The sequence below is a fragment of the Ictidomys tridecemlineatus genome, chromosome 7 (assembly GCF_052094955.1).
Source record: "Ictidomys tridecemlineatus isolate mIctTri1 chromosome 7, mIctTri1.hap1, whole genome shotgun sequence".
NCBI classification, from domain to species: Eukaryota; Metazoa; Chordata; class Mammalia; order Rodentia; family Sciuridae; genus Ictidomys; species Ictidomys tridecemlineatus.
Genome location: NC_135483.1, coordinates 107275434 through 107301794, shown reverse-complemented (window position 1 = coordinate 107301794; position 26361 = coordinate 107275434). Strand labels below are relative to the sequence as shown.

Sequence of the window (26361 nt, the reverse complement as noted above, 5' to 3'; positions counted from 1 at the left end):
GGTCTGAGTGTAGATCTGCCAGAAAGAATTGGGGCCAGCTCACCACACAGCAGATGAAAGGCCAGTATGATATTTCCTGTGGCTTGAAGAATCTGGTCTTGAGAATAGAAGGTCCCTAATTCTGAAGTTTTAGTGGTTTCAGAACCCATAAGAATAATTCTTCTGCCTTCGTGTCTCTTGTTGCCCTTTTCTTTGAAGTTAACCATTCCAAGACCCTTCATAGAAGCTCCATTTCCACGTTGTTCTGAGACTCATTTCATCAGCTTAGGCAAGTAATCTCATCTTTTTTCCATCAGAAGTAACAAACAGACCTTTTTGTATTTTTTTCATGTTTTGTCAACCGGAGAGTAGATCTGTACATGTTCCCTTCCTGAGCTGAGTGCAGAATTGCGGCATTTCTGCAATTGTCAAGTTTAAGATTTCCTTTGAAGACGCACAGTGGCCGTAGCCCCAGTGCCGGATTTCTGAATTTTAACCGAACTTCTTACTCATTTTCTGACTCATATGTGCCATGTACTAAGCTTTCGACTCAACTCATTCTTAAGGCCTCTTTTTTCCTTCAGTCAGAAAACTGTTGGTTTCTTGATCTGTGGCTCACTTGTTGGCAAGTACTGTCTGCTTCTTTGTGCAGTGTCGCCCCAGTCCACCCAGGGCCCCATTGTCTGACTCAACCAACCCCCAGGCAGTGGGGGGCAGCCAGATGGAAGGGGCGGGAAGGTGGCCTGAGACTGCTGGGGTTTTTTTGTTTGTTTGTTTTTAAACATTAGCATCTTCAGTAAAATGCATGTGCCTTTGTCCCCTGTGAAACAAAACAGCATTTGGATCAGTGAAATTGCCAGGTCCCAATTTGGCTTACAATTCAGGATCTGTGATGCTTTCTGGAAGCTCATGTTTGGACTGTGGATTCCAGAATCACAAAGGAACCCATCCCCCTGGAGCAGGATGTGTCCTTCTGGGAAGCTGAAATGGTTCATAGGTGTTTATCCTGGGGAATCTGAGGTTCAGTGAGTCCCACACCTCACCACAAACACACAGCTAGGTGGTGACTTTCTGACAACAGAGTCTGAATTTTTCTAAAACGCAGTGCTATTACTAATTAAAAATCAGGGATAATGATAATGCATAAAGCAATTGGGAGGATCAAATGAGATAATGAATGTGAAGTTTGGACACTGCCAAATATAATAGACCTATTTTAGCTTTGTTTGTTTTTTTAAGTTTAAGCAACTAAAAGATTCTCTAGATTTACTGTATGGTAAATGTGCTACAAGAATATACAAGTCCAGGCAGAATACAGGCTTCTGCATGCCCGTGCTGAGATTAACATTTCAATGTAGTATAAATAGGGGAAGTGTATTTTCTGTGATTTATAAAGTAATTGTTTCATTTTATCTATATTTCCTTCCTGTCCATAGGCATTAAGATATTATTATAGGTGAGACCCCCTAGCTGGACCAGGAATATGACAGAGCTTTCAAATTTTATTCTGGCAGTGATGGTAGATGTGGGAGTAGCCAACTTTTGTGGGACACACGGGGAGTGTGCCAGGCACACTGTCTCTGGGGTCATCATGCACACCATTTCAGACCGTTACTACAGGCTGTGTGGGACCAAAATGAGAGGTTACATCCTTTCCCAAGGACAGGGTTACCATAGGGAGGTGTGATTTGGCCATTATCAGTCTGAATATTCCCAGTGCTGAGTTCAGATCCCAGTATGGAGCACAGATGCACCAGAAGATAGTAAATGAGTACATTTTAAAATAAGAGAAGAATTGTGGAGTTGGGCTGGGAAGACTGTAAGGAGTGGGTTGCTGGGTTGATCATGGAGGAAAGGAAATGGGAGGTAGTGCCAAGTAGAGAACTCTCGGGCAACATCAGATACCAGGACTATGGAGCTCAAAGTTCTTGTTCTTAATATCTCTACTTAGCTGTATCCTTAACAAGATGACCTGGGAAAAAATGAAACATGTTTTCAATAAAACAGATTTTCAAGAAAGCGTCAATGTAAATCCACAGAAGGAATGTTTTTTCCCACTTTGTGCATCATTTTAATTAGAGTGAAGGCTAAAATTCCTTCTTCCCTCACCCTGACGGATCTTGCCGAGTAAGAATGGTAGTCATTTCATCTCATCCCAGAAGTGATCTTAGAAAACTGCTCCACAATGCATTTGGTAGCCATGACCACTCGATGAGAGTTGAAATATGATATGAAATAAAAACTGTAATCCTTAAGACACTAGATGTCTATGGGTGAATTTACTTATTCATCAAACAAGAATTTCCTGAGTCTGTGTAGTTTTAGGCAATAATGCATAATATTTGCATTATTTGGAATTTGAAAGAGTATAACACTCAATTCATGAATCTATCCATTGGGTGTTTTCTTAATGCATTCTATGTGCTAGCCACGATGGGTTCAGGATTAAACAATGAACTAGAAATAGACCTTTTCATCAAAGAATGCATAGAGACAGAGTATGTATGATAAAGCAACATGACAGAGCGCATAGCAGAGGAAAGCTGCAAGATTCTTGACAGCCAAGGAGCAGAGAGACAGGAAGTAGCCAAGGGACTGATATAGTCACTGAGGCCACATCCCCAGTGACCCACTTCCTCCAGCCAAGCCCCACCTAACTATTGTTTACACCACCGATAGTATGTCCATTCATGTTAGTAATCCATCAATTGGATTAATCCACTGATGAGATCATAACCCTCATCTTTTTGCCTCTGAATATTGCTTCATTGCCAGCACATGGGTTTGGGATAGGAAGGCTTTCAAAATCCAAACCTTAACACCTGCACTGGTATATATTTTAGGTTATATAGTGTTATGTATGTATAATTATTAGGTATGTCTAAAGGATGATGAGATCCTGTGAATCTTCTGGTATTTGTAGAAACTCATCCGGGCTCTGTAGAAAAGATAGAATTCTTAGGGAAACTTTACCCCCTGAAAAATGTCTATCTTATAGATATTAAAAAAAAAAAAGAATAGTAGGTCCAGTAGAAGAATCAGACACTGCTGAAGGGTCGCTCACTCTGAGTGACTTCAATTTTTGGTTTCGTATCTGTAGTGAAATTCTGAAATCCTAGCATGCAGAGGAATGGGTAGATGGCTCATAGCATTACTAACTCATCACAAATCATGAATCAGTTGCCTAGGGACTTCTGGGCATGGTCAAAATGCTAAGACTCATAAGCAGATCACATCTTTCCATTTATATGTCTTCTCTAGTGCCCTCATTTCCTGTATACTCTTGAAGGATATTTTCATTGGATGTAGAATTTGCAATTGGCAGTGCAAATTCTGTTAGTTCTGCAAACTTCGCTGGATATAGAATTTTTTTTTCATTCAACATTTGAAAAATACCCACTTTGTTCTTGCCTCCATAGTTTGAGATAAGAAATCCAGTCATTGAAATTGTATTTCCTATTTTAAAAATGACATCATTTTTCTTTGAATGCTTTCAGGATTTTTTTCCCATGTCTTTAGTTTTCATACATTTAATTATGCTCCATCTCAGCATGGGGTTCTGTCTTTTTGTTTTATTTGGAATTTGCTCAGCTTCTTTGTATCTTTGGTCAAATTCCAGACGTTATTTTATTGAATATTTTTCAGTCTTACATTCCTCTTTGTGAGACTCTGATGACACAAATGTTTGCTCTTTTGTTACGACCTCACAAGTTCCTGAAACTCTGTTAATATTGTTACCACCTATTTCTTTCTATTTTTCAGATTGAGTATATTCTATTAATTTGTCTTCACTTTCACCAATTCTATCCTATGTTGTCTCTACCACACTTCTGAGCCCATTCAGCAAGTTCTTATTATCTCTTTATAGTTTTCTGATTTTTGATTTCCATTTTTTGGGGGGGTGGAAATATTTTTTTATTGCCGATATTTCCTGTGTTTTCGTTAGCTTCAAGGAAAATTATAATTGCTTATGGAAGTATTTTTATGATGGTTGCCTTTGTCAGGTAATCTCAACTTTTGAGTCATCTCTTTGGTAGGTATTGTTGATTGTCTTTTCTTGTTCATGTAGTGATTTTCTTGGTTCTTAGTTTCATCAGTGACTTCCAATGATATCCAGGACATTATAGTCTAAGACTCTGGATCTTATTTAACCTTCTTTTTTCCTTAGCAAGCGGTCCCCAGTTGAGGGGTACCGCTAGAGCAGGTTGGGTGTGTACGTTGAACTTCCCACTGGGCCCCCCCCAGGACACCACCCCGATAAAAATGGAGCACTGACGCGCACTGCCACCTTGCCTGGAAGTGAGGAGGGAAGTGGGGAAGGAGGGTGACTCACACTGCTTTCTTGCTGCAGGGAAGGGTGGAAGCACAGACCCCAGTTGGGCCACCAGGACTACAGAGGAGAGGAGGGGAGAAGAAGGGCAAGGGAGAGCCAGCCAGCTCCCCCACCCATTTCCCCCACCCATTTCCCCCACCCATTTCCCCCTTCTCATTGATGGTGAAGGGAGAGGTTGGGCGGGGGCACAGTGGGGCACGTTAGGGAAGCACAGTGGTTTTTACCTCATCATACTATCTCATTAAACCTGATGGCTACTGAGTGGGCAAGGAAGCTTAGCTGTCTCTAAACCCTTGACACTCCTCAGGCGAGGAAATCTGAACACCATCAACCACCACCCAACAGAACAGGGGACATGTTCCCTGGTGAGGTCCTTGACTCCACCTGTTGAGGCAGTGCCCCCAGAAGAGGGCATCAGGGTAGTGCTGTCACTGCCTGCTTCCTGGAGGCAAGGGGACTATTCTGTCAACTGGGCTTTTGGTTCTCCTAGGACCAAGGGGAGGGTTGTGTAGCTTTGGTTGCTGTTTGACTGGAATGGGGTAGGTATTGCTGATACAGCACTCCACTGTGTCACCCTTTTCCAGGTCCTTTGACTAGGGAGGAAGAGTCTCTCTTTAGGCATTACTGTGCAAGCCTGTTCTTGGTACAGGGTTGAAGGTTCTCTAGTATGTGGGAGATAGTGAGCAAACCAGAGGGGTTCACATCTTCTTTAAGTCTTGGCATCTGCAAAGTAGCTCTCACTCTCTTCCCCGCCTGTGCTTGTCTGTTGTGTTTTGTCTATAGTTTATTGTAAGGGAGAGGATGAGGGAGGATTGGAGTCACTCCATCTTTGATGGAACCAGAAGTCTTTTTAAAATGCTTTTCAATAAAGTTTTAAGTTGAAATTGAAACTTTATGATAAAGTATTTTTTCCATGAATATCTTAGATATGTTTTTGAAATATATTCTTAGGTACTGAGGTATATTTTTTGCTACTTTTATAAATATGTCTCTTTTCAATTGAACCGTCTAACCATTCTTGGGTAGAAAACAATTGTAGAAGTACAGTTGATAATATTGATCTTTTCATGCCTGTAATTTACCTGAAGGTTCTTAGGGAATCTCTGTGCGACTTTCTATGGATGATGACTCTTTTTTTTTTTCCTTTGCAGTTTTTATATATTTTATTGCTTTTCTCTCTCTTTTGGGATCTTTAGAACAATGTCCAATTTGTCAGAACATTTATCGTTGTCTTATTTCTAACTTGAACGGGTACTTTAAAGGTTAATTGAATGTGATATTTCCTATATAGGCTTTTGAAAGTATTCTTCGTCAGACCTCAAAGTTTCCTTACTTTTGTGTTTGATTTTTTACATCAGTATTTTGTAATTTTCAGTACATAGTAAAGAGGCTTATTTAGCTTACAGTTCTGGAGGCTGAAAGTTCAAGATTGGGCAGCTCCATCTACTCAGCTTCTGGAGAGGGCTTTGTGCTGCTCCCTACACGGTGAAAAGGTGAAGACAAGACAGGCATGTACAAAGAGAGAAATGGGTACCAAACTTCTGATATAGTTGTCCCATTCCTATGAGAAAAACATTAATTCATAAGGACTCTGACCCTGTGATCCAAACATTTCTCACTGAACCCACCTCCCAACCCTGCCACATTGGGAACCAAACCTCAGCATGGGTTTTGATGTGGACAAACCACATTCAAGCCATCCCTGTTGTCTGATTTTACATTGAGTGTGCATAGCAGTCAACGTAATTGGCTTAATAATGTGCCTGTTGTTCATCACAAGTTATCCCTCTACCACTGTTTGGCAAATAACACTTCAGTGAATGTGTCACACTGCATAATCCTTCCTCACATGACAATCTCTCAGGTGAGATTACTCTGTCAGTGTATGTTAGCTATCCACCTCTGTGACAATGTACTTGAGGTCAATTGATAAGGAGGAAAATTTTATTTTGGTTCACAGTTTCAGAGGTTTCATTCCATTGTTGCCTGGCCCAGTTGCTGTTGAGCTTGTATCAGCCCAGTATTTCATGCATATCAGAGTTGCTGCTTACCTCATGGTGGCCAGGAAGCAGAGAGAAACAGAAAGGGGCTGGGGTCCCAATGTTCCCTTCAAGAGCACACCCCCCAATGACCTAACTTCCTTTCACAAGGCCTCACCTCCTAAACATCCACCATCTCCCAATAGCACCACAGATTGGTGACCAAACCTTTTAACACATGCTCCAGATCCAAACTACAGGAGAGTATGAACCTTTAAATTGCTCTTTATACATAATTTTAACCCTCATTGGTAGGTCTACTCTATAGAAACTCTTACTGTACTGGTCTAGTGTTGATTTTCTATCTCATTCCTTTAATATAGATTAATTGTGTAAAGAGGTTTCTCTCAGTTTTTATTTATTCATATGAATGGTTATTTTATTTTCAGGGTTATAATATGTGGTTATTTTTAAAAATTTTTTTAGTTGTAGATGGACACAATATCTTTATTTATTTTTATGTGGTGCTGGGGATCGAAGCCAGTACCTCACACTTGCAAAGCAAGTGCTCTACCGCTGAGCCACACCCCAGCCCTGGTTATTTATTTTGCTACCACATGATTCCATCTTAGACTAGCAGTTCTTTCCAGTGACCTTCTCTGTCTTTTGATATATTCTTTTTTTTTTACTTTTTTTTACTAGTTACACATGACAGTACAGTGATGTTGACAATTCATACATTTGAATCAAATGGGGTATAATTTCTCATTTTTCTGATTGTACAGGTTGCAGAATCACATTAGTCATACAGTTACCTATCTTTTGATATATTCTTATCATTTTTCTTTCTTCCTGAGCACATCCCTACTTTTTGGCACTACAATATGTTCCAGACTCATCTGGAATTTCCCTGCCCAAGTCTTGGTATCAATCACTCTTTCAAGGAAAACCTGGCTCCTTGCATTATAGAATGGAATTTAGGAAAAGTTTTCAATTAGCAATAATTGCACCTTATTGGCTATGCTACTGCCACTGCACAAAGCTTCGAATGGAACTTGGAAACCAAAATTTAGGCTTTAAGCATGTTCATTGCCCCAACAGACACAGCAAGTAAGTATGTATGCATATATTTATATTTATTTTTGTTTCTGTGTCTGCCTATTTGGGTGTGTGCGTGCATGCACACATGGGCACATGCTGGTGTACACGTATTAAAATATCCATACTTTAAAGTATGAGTTCATTGTACCATTAAGCCTTTATTTGTAACTTCTCTGAAGTCAGAAGGCTGGTTCTCATTATCTTCAATGTATTTTTTTAATTTATTGAATGCAAATATGCAAGTAAAGTAGATTCAGATCACTTAACCATATCCCTGTAAGATATTTGCCACCTAAAGTACATGATCTTTTTGTCTTCGGCCTAACAATATCCAGTCAACATAACATTTTCTAAAACTACTTAGGTCCACTTCTTTGTTCCCCAGCCCCTTCAGTGTGATTGCGTTTTAATTTGTTTTAATGCAGGTAGAGTCATTTGTCATAGTTTATATTCCATTGAGTTCCCTCAATATTCTGATGTGTGTGTTTATTTTGTATAGAGTAAAAATCACTCCTGGTGGTAAGCAGTTCAGTAGATTTTGACAGATCCATGGAATCATATATTTATACCACAGTACCACACATAGAAGTTCTTTCACTTCAAAAATTCCCTTATGGGCTATGGATATTGCTCAGTCGCAGAGCACGTGCCTGGCATGTGTGAAGTCCCTGGTTCTATCCCCAGCGATGAAAAAAAAAACCTATAGGGCTGGTAGAGCGCTCAACTAGCACGTGTGAGACACTGGGTTAGATCCTCAGCACCACATAAAATAAATAAAATAAAGATATTTTGTTCATATACAACTAAAAAATATTTTTTAAAAAATCTATAATCCTATAATACATAGCTCTTGAGTTTATCTTCTTTCACTTTGCAAAATGCATTTCCAGTTCTTTCAAGTTATCACATGATCACAATTTATTCTTTTTGTTGCTAATAATATTTCATTGTTCATTTTTCTATTCATTATTGGTTAGGTTATTTTCAGTTTGGAGACAATACGAGTAGAATTGCTATAAAAGTTTACATGTAGGTTTTTGTATGGACAGAATTTTTTCAGTGTACTTGGGTAAATATCTAAAAATAGGTTCCTTTGATACTATGGTAAGTGTATGTTTTATTATAAATTATGAAACTTTTTCAAAGTAACTATTCAATTTTTCATATGCACCAATAGCATGTAAGAGTTCCAGTTACTTTATGTTTTCAAAATTTGTTATTGTCATTATGTTTAGTAAGTTTTTCTAATTAATAGGTATGTAGTGCTATCTCATTGTTTTAATTTTTAGTTCCCTAATGACTAATGATGTTGAACATTTTTTTACCTGCTTATGGGTTATTCAGATATCATCTTTGGTAAAAATGTCTATTCAGATCTTTTTTCCCATTTTTAAGTTAGGTTATTTGTTTTCTTATTGTTGAATATTGAGAATTCTTTCTATTTTCTGGATAAAAAAACCTTTATGAGGTATTAATTCACAAATATTTTCTTCCAGTTTGTGGTTATCTTTCCATTCTCTTGACAGTGTTATTTGTATGAAAAAGTTTTTAATTTTAGATAAAGTTCAATTTATGTATTTTTTTTCTTTTAAAGGTTATTATTTAGGCATTACATCTAAAAATATCATTTGTCAAATTCAATTATGCATAAAATATCCTATGCTCTATTCTTTTGCCAAGGTCAATGCTTGGCACCAGAATCACGAGCCACCACACAGCTTTGTAGATTCAAACAGCAATTCTTTATTCCAGCTCTCACACCACCTCCACACAGGTCCAGGGGCAATCGCGTTCTGCCGTCTCCCGCACAATTCACCTACTCCACGAGGCTATCTCCAAATCCCATTTTAATCTCACGAGAACTCAACGGGAACAAGCAGCAGGAACACCCTAATCCCAGCAATAATCTTCAACCGCCAACTTCCCTAAAACCCATTATCTTAAACTGGCAACGCCTTAAACTCAAGGAGCCGGTTACTTCCTCAAACCTGATCAGCTCTAAACCCGGATCCGCCTTGGTCCTTGAGCAAGGTCACCTTATTAAAGCATGCATGCAATGTCCCATCGAATGTCCTCTAAGCAGCATGGGGTACGCTTGGCAAGGAAATTTCGATGCGTCATTCCTACTTGGTAATGGCCCTCAGCATTCTTTAATTTTTTTATTTGTTCTTTTTAGTTACACATGAAAGTAGAATGTATTTTGACATACATACATGGAGTATAGCTTCCCATTTCTCTGGTCATACATGATGTGGAGTTACACTGGTTGTGTAAATGAACATAGGACAGTTATGTCTGATTCTTTCTACTATCTTTCCCATTCCCATCCCCCTACCTTTCCTCAATTCCCCCTGTCCAATTGGGTGAACCTCCACTCCTCCCCCAGCCTATTGTGAGTCAGCACCCGCACATCAGACGGAACATTTGGCCTTTGGTTTTGGGGAACTGGCTTATTTCACTTAGCATGTTAGTCTCCAGTTCCATTCATTTACTGGAAAATGCTATAATTTCATTCTTTATGGCTGAGCATTGCGTATACGTATCACATTTTCTTTATCCATTCATCTGTTGAAGGGCACCTAGGTTGGTTCCATATCTTAGCTGTTGTGAATTGAGCTGTTATGAACATTGATGTGGCCATGTCACTATAGTATGCTGATTTTAAGTCATTTAGGTATATGCCAAGGAGTGGGATAACTGGGTCAAAGGTGGTGGTTCCATTTCAGATTTTCTGAGGAATCTCCATACTGCTTTCCAGAGTGGTTGTACCAATCTGCAGTCCCACCAGCAATGTATGAGTGTACCTTTTCCCCCACATCCTCTCCAACATTTGCATTGTTACTTGTATTCTTGATAGTTGCCATTCTGTCTAGAGTGAGATGAAATCTCAGTGCAGTTTTGATTTGCATTTCTCTAATTGATAGAGATGATTTGTTGACCATTCATATTTCTTTTTCTGTGAAGTGTCTGTTCAGTTCCTTAGCCTACTTATTGATTTTTTGGGAGGGGTGTTAAGTTTTTTGAGTTCTTTATATATACTAGAGATTAATGTTCTATCTGAGGTACAGGTAGCAAGATTTTCTCCTATATGTAGGCTCTTTCTTCATGTTCTTGATACTTACTTTTCCTATGCTCCTTTCTATAGGTTTTATCCTTCAATTTATAATCAGATTTGAATCATTTTTGTATGAGTGAGTTATGTGTTCATTCCTTTTGCATGCTGATATGCAGTTATTCTAACACTCTTTCTTAACAAGACTGTTCTTTCTTCATTGATTTGTCTTTGCACCTTGTCAAAAATACACTGTGGGTCTATTTTGGGGTTCTTTTTTCTGTTCTAACAATCCATCTGTCTCTCCTTTCATTGACTCCAAGTTGCTTTAATTACTGTTGCTTTACAGTTAGTCTTAGATAGGACAGTGTGGATGTTCCAGCTTTGTTCTTTTTCAAAATTGTTTTAGCTACTCTAGTTTCTTTATCCCTCCATAAAAATTTTAGAGTCAGTTGATGTATACAAGCAAATTTGCTGCAATTTTGATTAAGATTACATTGACTCTGTAGTTAAAATTAGGGAGCATTGACCTTTTAGCAATTAAACAGTAACAACAAATCCCACTATTGTGTATAATTATAATGCACCAATGAAAATTTTTAAATGAAATGAAATTCATTTTTCATTTCATTGAAAAATGGCCAGGCATGGTGGTATATGCCTATAATCCCAGAGGCTCAGGAAGCTGAGGCAAGAGAATTGAGGTTTGAGTCTAACCTCAGCAACTTAGTGTGGCTCTAAGCAATTTAGTGAAGCCCTGTCTCAAAAAGTTAAAAAGGGCTGGGGGTTTGACTCAGTGGTTTAGACCCCTGGGTTCAATCAATTCCAGGTAACAAAAATTATAATTAACTAATTATAAGTAAATAACTAAGTAAATAAATCCACTAACCACATACTCCGGCCATATCTACTTCTCTGACTCTTCTGTTTTTCCTGTATAAAGACCCACACAGACAATCCAGGATAATCTCAAAATCTTCAACCTAATCCCACTTGCAAAGTCCCTTTTGCCATAATAGGTAGTATTCACAGGTCCCAGGAATCAGGGCATGAATCTCTTTTGGTGAGAGGAGTATTATTTTGCATAACATAGTCTACAAGGAATGTTTAAAAAAATTTTAGTGACCTAGATTACAAAGAGTTTTTTTAAATCCAACACACACACACACACACACACACACAAACACAAAAAAACACACAAACACACACATACTGACATACAAAAATTGGGCTTCATCAAAATAAAAACCTTTGGGCTCTTCAAGAGGCATTGGTAATTAAATGAAAAGGCAAGCCATAGATGGGAAGAAACTGTTGGCAAAACATATCCAACAAAAGACTTACAAACACAATTCAGTTTTTAAAGTGGGCAGAATATTGAATAGAAACTTCACCAAGGAAGATGTCCAGATGAGAACAAAGCATATAAAAAGATGTTCAATGTCCTACGTCATAAGGAAAATGCAAATTAAGACTATAGGAATACACCACTTCAAATCACTAGAATTATTTACAGTGAATAAGACTGGCCACACCAGGTGTTGAGAATATGGAGCAGCTGGGGGAGTGAAGAGAGAACAGCGAACCTCTTGCAGTTCCTTTCTTTCTTTTTTTAAAATATTTTTTGGTTGTAGATGGACACATACCTTTATTTCATTTTTATGTGGTGCTGAGTATTGAACCCAGTGCCTCCCACATGCTAGGCAAGCACTCTACCACTGAGCCACAACCCCAGCCCCACTAACAGTTTCTTAAGCAGTTAAACATATACCCCTACCACTAACGTCATCATTTCCACTCCCCAGTGTTTTCCAAGAAAAATGAAAGCACACATGTCCATAATGTGCACAAATGTTCATTACAGCTTTATTTGAAAAGCCAAAAAAGGAGGAACAACTCAGATGTCCATCAGCAGAGGAATGGATACTGACCCATACAACAACATAGCTAAATCTCAAAATAATTGTGCAGAGTGAAAAAGACCAACAAAAAAATAATACATGCTATATGGCTTCATATGAAATTTTAGAGAATGTGAATTTGATCTGTGGAGATAGAAAACAGATAAAGATTGGGGTGGGGGTACAGGTGAGGCAAGAGAATATTAGAGATAATAAAGTAAAAACCTTCATCAGTATTCTTACCAGAGTTTTGGCTCCAGGATCCCAAAAAACCAGGTCAAGCCATTGGCTCCAAGGACCAAACAGAAACAGTAATGCTGAGAAGCAGGAAAAGAACTTTAATAAGGCCACATGGAGGAGGCAAAATGAGATCCAGCATCTCAGCCCTGTCTTGGGATACTGACATGATCTGTAGGTTTAAATGGAGGAAGAATTGGGGCAGAGGGCAAGAGTCTTGATCAAACCGTGGTTCTGGTTGATCATCCTCTCGGTTCTGGTTCTGCTCTGGAGAAGCTCTTATCACATGAGGGGGCTTCTCAGGATGCAGGGTGTGTATTAGACCTGGGATTGTAGAGGGGGGTACGATTCAGTTCCCATGAGATGATTGCTCCTACTGTTCCTGGAAGTTGTAGGACAATGACAATTGACAAATTTTAATTCTGCCGTCATCAAGCTACCTATATCTTATGTAGCTTAAGATATATGTACCAAGTGGTGATTTCTATACTCTTCTCTGGGCCTGCAGTAAATGAGTACTGTTGCCAACAGGCTTCTATAAAGGTGACATCAAGCTACCGCATTGTTGAAAGGACCACCCTGATGTCCCACAGTCGGAAGGTCAGTCTTTGCCGAAGTGACCTGTTTGTCAAGATGAGGGGTGTGAAGTGCTCTCAAAGGCAGAAGCCATTTAGCAGGAGCACTCTAGTGACTTATCAGTTTTTTTCATCAGCAACAAAACAAACTTTCCTGTTGCAGTTTTCTGTGTGTGCTGAGGTGTGTTCACACTGCGTCTCACTTGTTCTCACCCTGACTTGGGAGGTATATAGGATGGAGTCTGTGCACAGAGGTCACAGGAAAGTTCCTGCAGCAAACCCTGGCAGAGCCTGGCTTCCCTCTCTTCTCTCTCTTGAACACCCCATAACAACTACACAGCCCTCCTGAACAAATGGTTTGGTTTTTAATATTTCCTTTTCTGTTCCCAAGTCCTTCCTGATTCTCACACATTTGAAACCATATTATCATATTATTCCTGATTTCCCACCTTGCCCCTTAATTAATAACCTCACATTTCATACACTTCAGTGTTTATTTTCCTTCTCTGAGTTAAGATGGATTGAAAGCAATTTTACTTGGAGAAATCTAGTATGACAAGTACTGGAAAACTATGCTTGGAAAAGCACAAAATTTGGGAGGAGTCTTGGCTTTAAGAGGGCTCAGTGCTTGCCCCACTTCTGGCCTGGTAGATCTGGGGAAGGTTCATAATTGAATGTTGTACATAGCATTATCTCCTAATTGAAGTCATGTATGTGCTGAGACAGGCTACAGCCATCATGCCTGAGAGAAGGAATCCAGGCCCCCCAAACATAGTGTCCATGTGAAACTCCGAAGCAGGCATATATAGAAAGCAGGTCATTGATGAGGTAGGCAGGGGGGTGGGTGAGGAATTGGCTAGGTAAGGATAGGGACTTGGGGGAGGAAAATGGAAATAGATATTCTTCACATTGGTAGTACACAGATGTACACATTTGTCAAAATTGGATCTGTTTTGACAAATCCTTTCTGTTTTGTGAAATATTTTGGAAATACAGAAATTCATACCTCAGCCAAGTGTGGTGGTGCACACCTGTAAATCCAGCAGCTCAAGAGGCTGAGACAGAAGGATCGTGAGTTCAAAGCCAGCCTCAGCAAAGGCGAGGCACTAAGCAACTCAGTGAGACCCTGTCTCTAAATAAAATACAAAATAGGGCTGGGGATGTGGCTCAGTGGTTGAGTGTCCCTGAGTTCAATCCCCAGTACCAAAAAAAAAAAGAAAAAGAAAAAGAAAAGAAGAAAAATAATTCATATCTCAAAAAGTTGATTAAGAAATGTGTGACCAGGGAAGGAAATTCTGCAAAGTTCTTGCACAGTTCTCTACTTTTCAAAGCTGCTTTGCGCATTTCTAACATCTCAAAATGTGTTTGCAGTCTCATTAGTTCTCAAGGTTTTTTGCTTCTGTAGAAACCAAATCAGAAAACAGTTTTAAGTGAGAGAACTTTGTAAGCCAGCTGGTTACATTAGAACAGACAGAACACAATGCAAACATATTAATTTGTTCCTTCTTGCTGGAAATTTAGGCTTAAATATGCTTCTCCCCCATGACTCATACAATATATTTATATTTATTGAGACGGCTCATGTTCCTTCAGTCTATTCTGATTTTTAATAGGGTTGTTTTAACTATGTGCTACATTTTTACCTATGGTTTGGGTTTGGCTTCATCACTTGTTTTCTATGTTAATAAAAGGTAGCTCTTCATACATACCTCCCCTCCTAGGGGCACTTGGGAAACTAATGAGATGTTTCTAAGCCTTCCTCCTTCCGTGAAGGTAGGCATGGTGTAAACATGTGCGCAGATGTCCTGAGGCCTCATCTCTGACTCTTCTCTTCTTGTCTTTCCAGACTCCAGAGCCAGACACACCCCTGCCAGTTGAAGGTGAGATTGAAGATAATCAGCTCCCGCCATCCCCTGCAGAACCAGAGGAGCAAGGATGGAGCCAGGAAACGGACCACGATGACTTTGAGACTCTGTCCCTCCAGAGTGAAAGTCGATCAGACACAAAAACCGACCCCTTCGAAAGTGCCTCTGACACAGAGTCTCTGCCCGCTGACCTCACAGCAGGAGTCTTCTTCTCTTCGAGTCCTGTCTCTGTTGACAGAGAAGCAGGTTGGCGGTGTCCTGATGTCCCAGCAACTGGATCTCTTCAGGAGCAACATTTGACTTGTGTCTTTGAGCTTGATGCCAAAGAAGAACCAGATTTGTCCCCTGGCTTAAAGGAAGAATCTTACAAAAATGAGGTACACACCTTGGCCATAGTTGCTGGGGACAAGGAAGAAGAACCTCTTTGGGACTGTGTGACCAGACTGGACCAAGAGTTTTTGCTGGCAGAGTGCTGCTTGCAAGGTGTCACTGGCAACAGCAGTCCTCAACCTGTACAGAGTGTGACTGTTCAAGACCATAGGGAGCCCCTTGTTGCTTCTCAGAAATCCAGGTCTGAGAGCTATCTGGACATCCCTATGATCTGGCCCTACTTTGTCCAGTACTGTGAACTAGGTAGGAGCTGGCCACATATCCAGAGCAGGGCCAGGGCACCTGTGCTACCTCGTATAGGCCCACTGGACAACACAATCCCCCTTGGGGTCAGGATAAAGAACGGAAGTACTTCGGGCCCCAAAGTGGATGCAGAGTTGCTCTGGGCCCAGCCCTACTTGAATGCCTCCTGCCAGCCTTCTTTGGGGACATCTTTCCCCTTAAATGCCAAGCATCACCATAGTGCCCCAGAAGATATTGGTGATAAGGGCAAGGCATCCCCAGGGCACTGGGGTCAGCACATGAGCACACTGGTCAAGGCCCATTCCATAGAAAGGTTTCCCTTAAGTTGCCCTGGGGATCCTGTGAGGCGGAACTGTGTAAAGGCTGGGACCCATTTGAAGGAAGGGACAGAACCAGAAGAAGACTCAAGGACACAAAACACCCTTTCCCCTGCCCCCACCCAGCTGTCTGATTTACTTCCAGCTTCTCAAAGCAGTTTGCAGGATCATAACAGATCCAGTGGTTGTAGCTTGAAAAGAGCTTCTCAGGATACACCGTCTGCAGGTCTCCCACAGGAAAACCAGTTGGGACAGGATGCTAGGTTATGCCCAGTCACTTCATGCCTCACTCCAGAATTGGTGAAGCTTGACAGCCAAGAGGAAGGGCCTGGGCCCGCTGAGTGCAAGCTGGGACACAGCCCAGAAAGCAGACCCGAGGAACCCCAAGGCACTTGCTCTACGCCAAGCCCTGCTGACGTGAGCAATAAACAAAAACACCTGCAGGACATTTTGGTACAGGCAGGAAACCAAACCAGTAATTACACATCAAAGTCTGTTCTCAGTGAGAAAAGACTGCCAACTAGAGCCAACTCCCCACCTCACTGTAGCAGTGGTGGGACACAGGTGTGGAATAGACACTTTCTGGGCTCCTGGGAAGGGAGTGCTAGCTCAGATGCTCCACAGACCACCCTGAAATCAAGTGCAATAGACATTGCAAAAGAGGCCCAAGAGGTGATGATTCTAGACATCAAATGCAAGAAAAATGACTTGCAGGGTAGTTCCGAATTCCCAGAAGTGTCTCACTGCAACCCTGAAGATGAGGAGTGTGACCAAGGGCTGGAGGATGGCCCCAGGCACCTACAGGAGGAACCTCAAACAGGAGTAGACTCTAGGGATAGGGGCACCCTTATCATTATAGCTGTGGAGCAGAAAGGTCAGCAGGCCACCAGGAGGAAAGAGGGCCTGCATCCTGAATCACATCCCCTTGATGTTCTAGAAAACAGAGTAGAATTTTCCCTAAATGCTGGCATGACCCCCTGTGAGCCTCCCAGAGGCTGGAAAACACCAATTTGCCATAATGAGTGTGACTTGCCAGCAGTTTCCACATCAGCAACCAGTGACAGAGCTCTTCCACGGCTGGCTCAAGGCTCAGAGCTTGGGAGAGTTTTGATCTCCAGAGCTGATCTGGTAGAGACAGAGCCTCCAGAAGAGAATCTGTCTGGGAAGAGCTTAATCACTGGACATGAGGGCTCCCACCACCTCATGGGCGTCCAGCCTACAAGGAGCCAGGGACCACCAAGCCCAGAACTTAAGCAAGAGGAGCCCAGAGAGAAGGTTTTGGAGAGCATGGCAGTCTTCACAGAAGGGGACCTGGAGGCCGCTGGAGATGTGGAGAAGTGTCCCTGTTCCCAGGCCTCCAGCTGCACCCCAGGGCTCCAGCGTCCTGAACCGCCCCGTCGGCTCCGCAAGATCTCTCAGGAACCTGCGAAGCGCCTGACTTTTCTCAAGGTGAGCTCTTTCAGGAAAGGCAAGACCTCGGCCACAGAGAGCCCTGGAAAGGCCACACCAGGTGCCCTGGCCCTGACTGCGGAGGGCCACACCAGGGATTCTTTAGCCACAGAGGAACTGCAGGCTGAGACTACTGCAGATGCTCCCAGTTGGGCTGCAACACCTCCGCGCCATGTGGGTGTTTCCACTTCTCCTGAGACCATCCTCTTGCGCGGAAGCGAAGGGGCCGCAGAGCTAGGAGACGCGAGACCTGTGGGGACACCAGGCAACCTTTGTAACAGACCTTCTTCAGAAAGCTGCCACACAAAGAGACTCAAGACACCAGAGCGAACACTCAGAGCGAGGCTGGCCTTAGCTCATAAGACCTTTTCTAGTTTTTTCGAGTCAAAAGTTTTAGACAAAGAGAATGCCCAAGAGTGTTCTCCGGGTTCTCTCAAGGGCGAAAAGGAAAAGAGCAGGCCACGCCAGCCCTCCTGGCTTGCATTTCTGAAAAGCAAAGACGTGGAAGGCCCCAAAAGGTCATCCTTGGTCAATGTGCTTCCAGGACCAGAAACCCTGGATCCCATCTGCCCTTCCCCACCAGTGACCAGCAGCCACTGTGAGGAGTGGACAGAGGACACTGAAATTTATGTTTTTAGGGACCACTGGACCCCATCACATCCCACGGCACCTTTGTCACCCAGCAATGTAGTCTCCCCAGAACACAGGAGGAAAAGTGAACCCACCATCAAATGCACAGCCCCCCAGGAAGGCAGCAGGTACCTCCCTTCTGGTATCTTCCCTGAAGAGTCCTGGCTTTCATGTCCCCCCAGCCCTGGAGCCCAGCAGGTGGGCATCGGCCACACCCTTCCCTGCAACTCTGCCTGTTGCTTGGCCTATGAGAACCAAGGCATGCCCTGCAGACCCATGAGCCCCAAGCCCCGGAGTCCTAGGCCCGGTGCGGCAAGGGCCCATCTCCGCTATCCCGGCAGAACTAGCGCCATTTCCATGGTTTCTCTTGGAAACTACAGTGAAGTGGACAGCTATTCAGAGACTCCTGAAAGGCCTAGGACTCCCAAGACCCGGAAAAGCCTCCTACTTTCCCTGCAGACACTAAACCAGGATGACCAGAAGGAAGAGAGTGGGAGAAGAAGCCAGCATCACCATGGCTTGGGCACAGCACCGTCCCTCGGGGACCTTCCTGGAAGTGAGGTGAGTGACCTGTGAATGGCACCAATCCATTTACTGACCTCTTAAGGGAAGAGGAGGGAAATCCAATTGGATCAGATACAATTAAAAATCCATTGAAATACTAGAAAACAGCAAGCAGAAATTTCTTTTTTTTTACAAAAAGTCACAGTGAAGAAGGGCTATATTTGGCAAATTCCCAGAGTGAGGGCAGAGACAAAGTAGGAAGGACTGGATGTCCCTCACCCATCCAGTTTATGGGGTGAGTGATCAACTTCTTGAAATTTGCCAAACCAACAAGTGGGAATTGGTATTTCATCATCATTTTGTTTCTTTTTTTTTTTCCTGTATAATTCAAGCCTTCTGAATTTCCTTTTCTCTCAACTGCCTATTTGTAATCTTTGTCCACTTTCTACTGGGTGGTTGGTGCAGGCTTTTTTCCTAATGGACATTTTTTTTTTTTTAAAGTTCTCTAAGTTGCCTACTAGTGGTGTAATGTTTTGGTTTTGTTTGTTTGTTTGTTTTTGATTCTTTACTTTTATTTTATACCTGATCCAGTTACACTTATGTTGTTATAAAGAGTGAGATAGGAATTGTTGGTGCTTCTGAAATTTCTAGAAAGATTAAATGGTCTGCTCCTCAAAGTAAATGCTCCCTCCCACCCAGGAGAAGGTAGCACGGTGTGGGGTCAAGCATAGGGAGGGACATACAAGGGTGGGATTTTTCAGGAGTCTGACTGTCCTTAGAAGAAGGGAGCTTTCTGGAAATTCCAGAAAGAGAGTACTCTCCGGATTATGAAAATTAGCCTTCCTTTATGCCTTAGACAAAGTAGCATGGGTGAAGCCAGCAACATGAGTGCATGGAGTGTAGCCGGGTTTCTGTTCTCGCGACTAAAAGGCTCAGGAGTCACTCCAGTTGAACTGGGCTGACTGGGCTGCACAAAATAACCACACAAGAGACACAAATACCTTTTTCTTTGGGGTTGCTGTAACGGCTCCTCTGACCTTAAGGGTCCACAGAAAGAGAGAGTGAGAGCATGCGCTGACCCATTTTATTGAGGAGAAGCTATTCAAATGAGGCAAGGGGTTAGGTTTCAGGTGTCTGAGTCTATCTTCATGATGTCCACTGTCAGCAGGTTGACTGACATCTGGGTAGGACACACCAGATGTAAGAGAAGGGGACACACACAAGGCACTTCCATGGAAGATTCTATCCTAAACAAGGCAAGGGGTTATATTACAAAGGAACAGGTGAGCATAGCTCCACCCATGGGGCTGTAGGAAGACAAGCCTGGGCAGGAAGACACAAGTCACTCGAACCCTAGAAGAGCAGGGCAGTCTAGCAGCATGGGTGCCTGAGGCCACATCGCCCAGCAGGGGAGTTAAGTTAGTGGAGGTTGGTCTCCCACAGAGTGTGCTAAGATCTTTCCCACTGTGCCCACCCAGGCTCCCAACATTCTGCAGGAGAACAGCAGCAGTACAGGAGGGAAGGGATTTCCCTTTTGCAGGTGTTAGCTACCCAAAGTGCTCCAGGCTCTAGTGGGTCTCCTGGCCCAGAGAGCACTCCTATCGCTCGAACAGAGTGCCTTTAGACCTGGTAGGCTGCTGGGAAGGGAGGAGCTGGGCCAGGAGGGTTTCACAGCAGTGATTCCAAGGACATGGGACATATTCAGCAGACATTCAATAGCAGTCACTACCAACTGAATATTGCTTCACCTTACTGAGCCTAGTTGTTCATTGTAAGGAATTAAGAAGTTGACCTTAAAGGTCTCCCCTTTGGGGTTACTTATTTTTTAAAATTGCCATTACTGAAGTTTTTTAAAGAAGTCAAACAATACAGATGTAGAAGGGAGAGGGTACCCAGCAAACTCTCCAATGTCATTCCACGAAGGTAACACTGTTACTACCTATGTTATTAGGGTTCTACATAGAAATAGAACCAATAGGTTATAGAGAGAAAGATGTCAAGATTTATTATAACGGGATTGGTTCATGTGATTATGGAGGCTGCGAAGTCCCAGGACAGACTCTCTGCAAGTTGGCACCCTGGGATGTTGGTAGTGTGACTCATCCAGGTCTGAAAGTCTGAGAACTAGGAAAGCAAGTGATCCTCCCAATACCAACCAAAGACTTGAGATGAGGTAAGTGAGGACAGGGTAACCAGCTGGTGAAAGTCCTGGAGTTCAAAGACCAGAGAGCTTGGAGGTCTGATGTTCACAGGCAAGAGAAGAATGTATCCTAGCTCCAAGAGAAAGAAAGAGAGAGATGGGGAGAGAAGTAGAGAGAAATCAGTTCTCCCTGTCTCTGTTTTTGTTTTGTCCAGCCTGCAGCCCAAACTGAGGCTGGATCTTCCCCACTTCATTCACTCAAATTCACATGCCAATCTCCTCTAGAAACACCCTCATAGACATACAGAAATAATGCCTTACCAGTTCTCTAGGTATTCTTTAATCCAATCAAGTTGACGGCTAAAATCAACCATCCCTGTATGCTAACATATTATCTTCATTATGTTTCCCCAATAGATAGGAGTTAAAGGGGAGTTTGGGGGAAGGATATGAGATTACGGGGCCACATACACATATTACTCTGCAACTTTCTTGTTTGCTTAATAATACAGCGGGCACAGTCTTCCAGTGATTGATACACATTGCTCTTTATTTAGAAATTGCATAACATTTCATAATATGAAATGCAGTATTTAATTATTTAATTTAATTATTCTTCTATTGAGTTAATTTTTAGTTTGGGACAGTTATGCATAAATCTGCAACAGCGTCCTTGAGCATGTGTCCATAGGTATAAATGTTTTGATTTCTATAGGATACACTAGATTATACAAAGTGTACATGTGTTTTTTATAGATTTCACTTTACTTTCCTAAATGATAGTGGCAGTTAGCAATAGCAGTATACAGGTGTCCATTTTCCTGACACCTCTCCAATTTAGTTGCTTATTGACATTTAAAAGTTTTAATTATCTGAAATATGTAGAGAACTTGAATTAAAAATGAAAAGACATTCCAGTGTTAGCTCTTTCAGAATAAAATCAAGCACGAGAAAGTAGTCAAACAAGACTATAGTACTTTAATAACAAGCTTGATAAGACACATATATGTCTGTGTGTATATATGTGCACATAACACATGAGCGCGCACACACACACACACACACACACACACACACACACACCTGCCGAGGAAAACACATTCCAGAGGCTATCCCTGTGCTCAACGGTGCTTATGTATAGGCTGGAGTGAATGGGTTGCACCTCAGACAAACACCTGGACAACTTCCATGAGTTTCAACAAGCAGTGAAATCGTGGTGAAGGGCCTAGCAAAGAGACCACATGAAGCAAGTACTCAGTAAATTTTGGTTCCTATTCCTCTACCCGTTTCAAATCTTAGAAGATGAAGGCCTGGCGTGTTTGTCCATAAGAACAACAACAAAAAAAAAACAGAAGAGCAGGTGCACAGGGAAAAAGAACTTAGAGAAAGGGAAGGAGAGAGACTGAAAATTTGACTGTCACCAGTTGAACTTTGGGCAGCAAGGGAACGTGAAACTCCACTTGGAGATAAGACTGCTCCATCTTGTGGATGCTCCTGGGAGAGCAGGCTGTGATTTGGACTTCGGTGAGCATTCCCGTTTCTTTTTTCCACAGTGGTCTTAAGGAACAGCAGTTCCTTGATTCCAATATCTCAAAATAACCATTCTTAATATCTTGCCAGCTTTTTTTTCTATAAACAAGTGTTACATATTTAACAGGGTAGTGATTGTACCATCTGTAGAGGTTTTAATTTTCCATGATTTTACACACTGCAATTTGTTTCTTAAAAGTGCTTTTAGGTTGAGAAACAAAGAAGTCATACAGAAAACAATAAGGTAAATGTGTAGACACATATTGGTATAAAGAAATACAGAGTAACTTTCATCCAGTTTAACAAACACCATACTACCCACCCAGCTTCCTGTTCAAAACTGAATTCTTCCTCTGTGGCCCTAACCCATAGGCAAAATTTTATGGCATCTACCACCTTTTGTTATAGTTTTACCTTCTAATTTTGTACCTGAAACAGTGTAGGGTGTTCGGGGCCTGTTTTGGAGCTGTATGTAAATGAAACTTCATGCATTCCTTCAGGCCTTACTCATGCTATTTTATCTGTCCTCTTTTGCTCTAATGACGTTAAGATTCATCCTGTGTGCTGTGTATCTAAAGCCCTTTCATTTTCATCATTACATAGGATTGCTCTGATTCAGCATAACACAGTACTAAATTTCTCAGTCATTTGTTAATGGATTTGGGGATTTCCTCCAGCCTAGGCCATCTGGGCACATGTCCCTGCCTTCCTATTGGATCCTTGGGGGACACCTACCTTCTGCTTTACTAGATACTGACAAATTATCATTTTTATTATTGCACTTTAATTATATGGAATAATGGGTTTCATTGTGGCATATTCATACATGCAGATAACATACTTTACTCATATCCACCCCTCATTGTCCTCCTCCACCCCATCCCATTTCTTTTCTGTAATAGTTTCTCTGCTACTTTCACATCTTTCCCCCTCTTCGGTTTCATATATATAGGGGAAATGTGATACTTGTATTTCTGTGTTTGACTTATTTTACTTAACGTTATGATCTCCTGTCCCATCCATACTCTTAAAGATGACATTTCTTCAAACTTCCTTGTAGTTTTATAACATAGTGTATATAAACAACATTTTCCTTATCATTCATTATTGATGGGCACCTTGGCTGATTCCAAAACTTAGCTATTGTGAATTGTGCCACAGTAAACATGGGTGTGCAGGTAGATAGTATGCTGATATTAACTCCTTCTGCTATATACTAAGGAGTAGTATAGCTGGATCATATGGTAGTTCTACTTTTAGTTTTTTTTGAGGCACCTCCATATTGATTTCCATAGTGGCTGCACAAATTTACATTCCTACCAACAGTGTATAAGGTTCCTTTTCCCCCACTTCCTCACCAGCATTTATTGTTTTTGTATTCTTGATGACAGCCATTCTGACTGTCAAGTTATTTTTCCAAAGTGATTATATAAATTTACACTCTTTTATTGGAAGTTTTCTTTGCTCCACATTCTCATTTACACTTAGTTGATAGTGTCAGTCATTTTAATTTCAGCCACTCTGCTCTGTATGTAGAAGTATCTCCTTATGATCTCAATTTGCATTTCCATATCTCTAAAGAGGCTAGAAACCTTTTATTTATTTGTTGACTTATGGTGCAGGGGATCAAACTCCTGCTGTTGATACTATAGATCCTTTCTTATGGGACATATCTGTCCTGTTTCTTGTCCATTTGTCTGTGGGGGTCATCTTTTTCTCACCAATGGTATATATTCTGGATGCAATTCCATTGTTGGCTAAATCTACTACAAATACCATGCTGCACTCTGCATGGCTTATCTTTTAACTCAGTCAGGGTTTTGTGCCTTGCTCCTCTTTAATTTGATCACTGTTTACTCGTCACCAATGCACCAGGTGATATTCTTGGTCCTGTGGTTACAGTGTTAAATAATACAGAAAGATCTCTGTCCTCAAGTCAGGGGTGGTCAGTGGGACAGTAAATAAGTGAGCAAATGGGACCATTTCAGATATTGATAAGGACTATAGTAAACTAAGGGTATATTTTTAAAATTGCAAAGTTTAATGGGATACAGTGTGAAGTGGTCTGAGGGTGGGGCTCCCTAAACTTGGAAGTCTGGGTTCTGACATTTGAACCAAGTCTGCAGTGATGAGGTACATATACAGGTAAGCTGATTAAGGCCCAGCCCAGCATTTCAGTGAAGTGGAAGAATTGTCTCAGCAGTACTATCCCATTGGTGGCTTGGATTTTTAGAGGCGTTAGGGGGTAATTCTAGGGATTGAACCCAGGCCTTGTATATGCTAGGCAAGCAGCTTCTTTGTTACCCTTTACATGCATTGTTTTTTTTTTTTTTTCTGATACTAGGGAAGATTACCACCGAGCTACATTCCCAGCCCTTTTTATTATTTATTTTGAGACAGGATCTTGCTAAGTTGTCCAGGCTGGCCTAGAAATTGAAATCCTCCTGCCTCAGTCCCTGGGATTACAGTCACCGTACCTGCCTAGATACCATCTTGACAAGATTTTTCCCTCACAGGTTGCCATAGAATTTAGCCCTCCACAGTTTCACCTCCAAACTGCAAGACCTTGACATTTTGGTGCATATTTATGTGACAGATCAGCACCATGCAGTCCTCAGGGTGTTGTTTGCAGTTAGAGATTTCTTCCCCTTAGAATTTCAGGTTTGGGAGCAGAGGAGCCTTTGATTCCAGGGGAAGCAGGCTCTGGATCTTCTGTAGGCATATACTTGCATTTCTGCCTCTTGCTATGAGCTCTTATGAAGGAGACTGAGATCAAGAAGGGGACAGAATAGAAATAACTGTGACTGGGTGAGGTCAGCAGCAGAATTGGAGAACAGCAGGGAGTGCTTTAATGCCCACTCTGTCACTTCCTGACCCTATCCATGAAGTGAGCCCACACTGGGATTCAGCTTCCTATCTATCAAGGGTTGGACTAGGTGGTCTCATAGGTCTCTGCTATGTATAATGTCAATCAACTTGATGAATGAATGCTAGATAGCTTTCCTGTTCTCCACACTTAGGCTTCTCTGACTTCAACAGTAAAGATCCAAGGGCTTAATGGAGAAAGGTGGAGAGGGGAGAGAGAACACATTGTGAACATATTCTAGCCTTTAAAAATCCATTTTAGTATTCTAAAATTTATGTGGAGAGGCACAGGCCCTGGAATAGCTAAAACAATTTTATAAAAGAAAAAGTGAGCAGAATCTCTACCAAATATTAATTTAAGGCCTACTCAGTAGTTAGAGTAGTCAGAGCAGAGTGTTTTTGGGGGAAGGGACAGACACATAAATCAATGGAAAAGAATAGATGCCTCCCCAAATTGACCCATCCAAATGTACAAAACTGCTTTTTAAGTGCACAGTCAATTCAACGGAGGAAGGACAGTCTTTTCAACAAGTAACATTGGAGCATTTGGACACCTGTAAGCAGAAAGAAAAATCTTGACCTAAATCTCCCACTTCATTAAAAAATTAACTCAAAAGTTACAACCAAGCACAGAACAAAATATAAAATGCTATGACATTCTAAAATTTTTAGAAGAGAAAACTTTTGGGATCTGGAGCATGATAAAGAGTTTTTAGACATGACATATCCAAAGCACTTTCATAAGTGGAAAATGAATAAAGTGAACTTCACTACTTTATTTTTATCATGACACAATACCAAATTTTTATTGGACATTTTTTCAATAATTTAAATTTTTATAATTTGAAAAAAATCAGCTGATTTAAGTAATTTGATTATTTAACTAATGAATGGATTTCTTTATTAATTTTTAGATGTTAGATTTTTCTAAGTGTAATTTATAGTAACCAAATTTACCATCTTAGATTGGACAGTTGGATGAGTTTTGAAAAATATATAGTCATGAAATCATAACCATAATCAAGACATGGAACAGTTTCTTTCCCCCAAAGGACTCCACCACTTTAAAAGAAGAAAAAAAAAACACCTTTTATTCTAAAAGGAGCCTGGTAGGAGAATGAAAGAAAAGCTAGAAGAGTTTATTTGCAAACCATATATCCAATAACAGGATAGTATCTAAACTACATAAAGAATACTCAAAACTCAACAGCAAAAATAAAACAATCCAGTTAGAAGATAGGCAAAAGACATTTATAAAAGAGGAGGCATGG

General features: G+C 41.3%; 1 protein-coding gene across 5 annotated transcripts in view; it reads left to right on the top strand.

Annotated features, from left to right (window-relative positions):
• The window catches only part of Arhgef4 (Rho guanine nucleotide exchange factor 4), a 158535-nt gene that overhangs the window by 28419 nt on the left and 103755 nt on the right, over positions 1-26361 (top strand). For all 5 annotated transcript variants that reach the window (XM_021721650.3, XM_021721654.3, XM_040294228.2 and 2 more), the window contains exon 2: positions 15004-18612. In XM_021721650.3, coding sequence (XP_021577325.3) covers positions 15004-18612 — 3609 coding nt within the window. The remainder of the gene's footprint in view (positions 1-15003; positions 18613-26361) is intronic.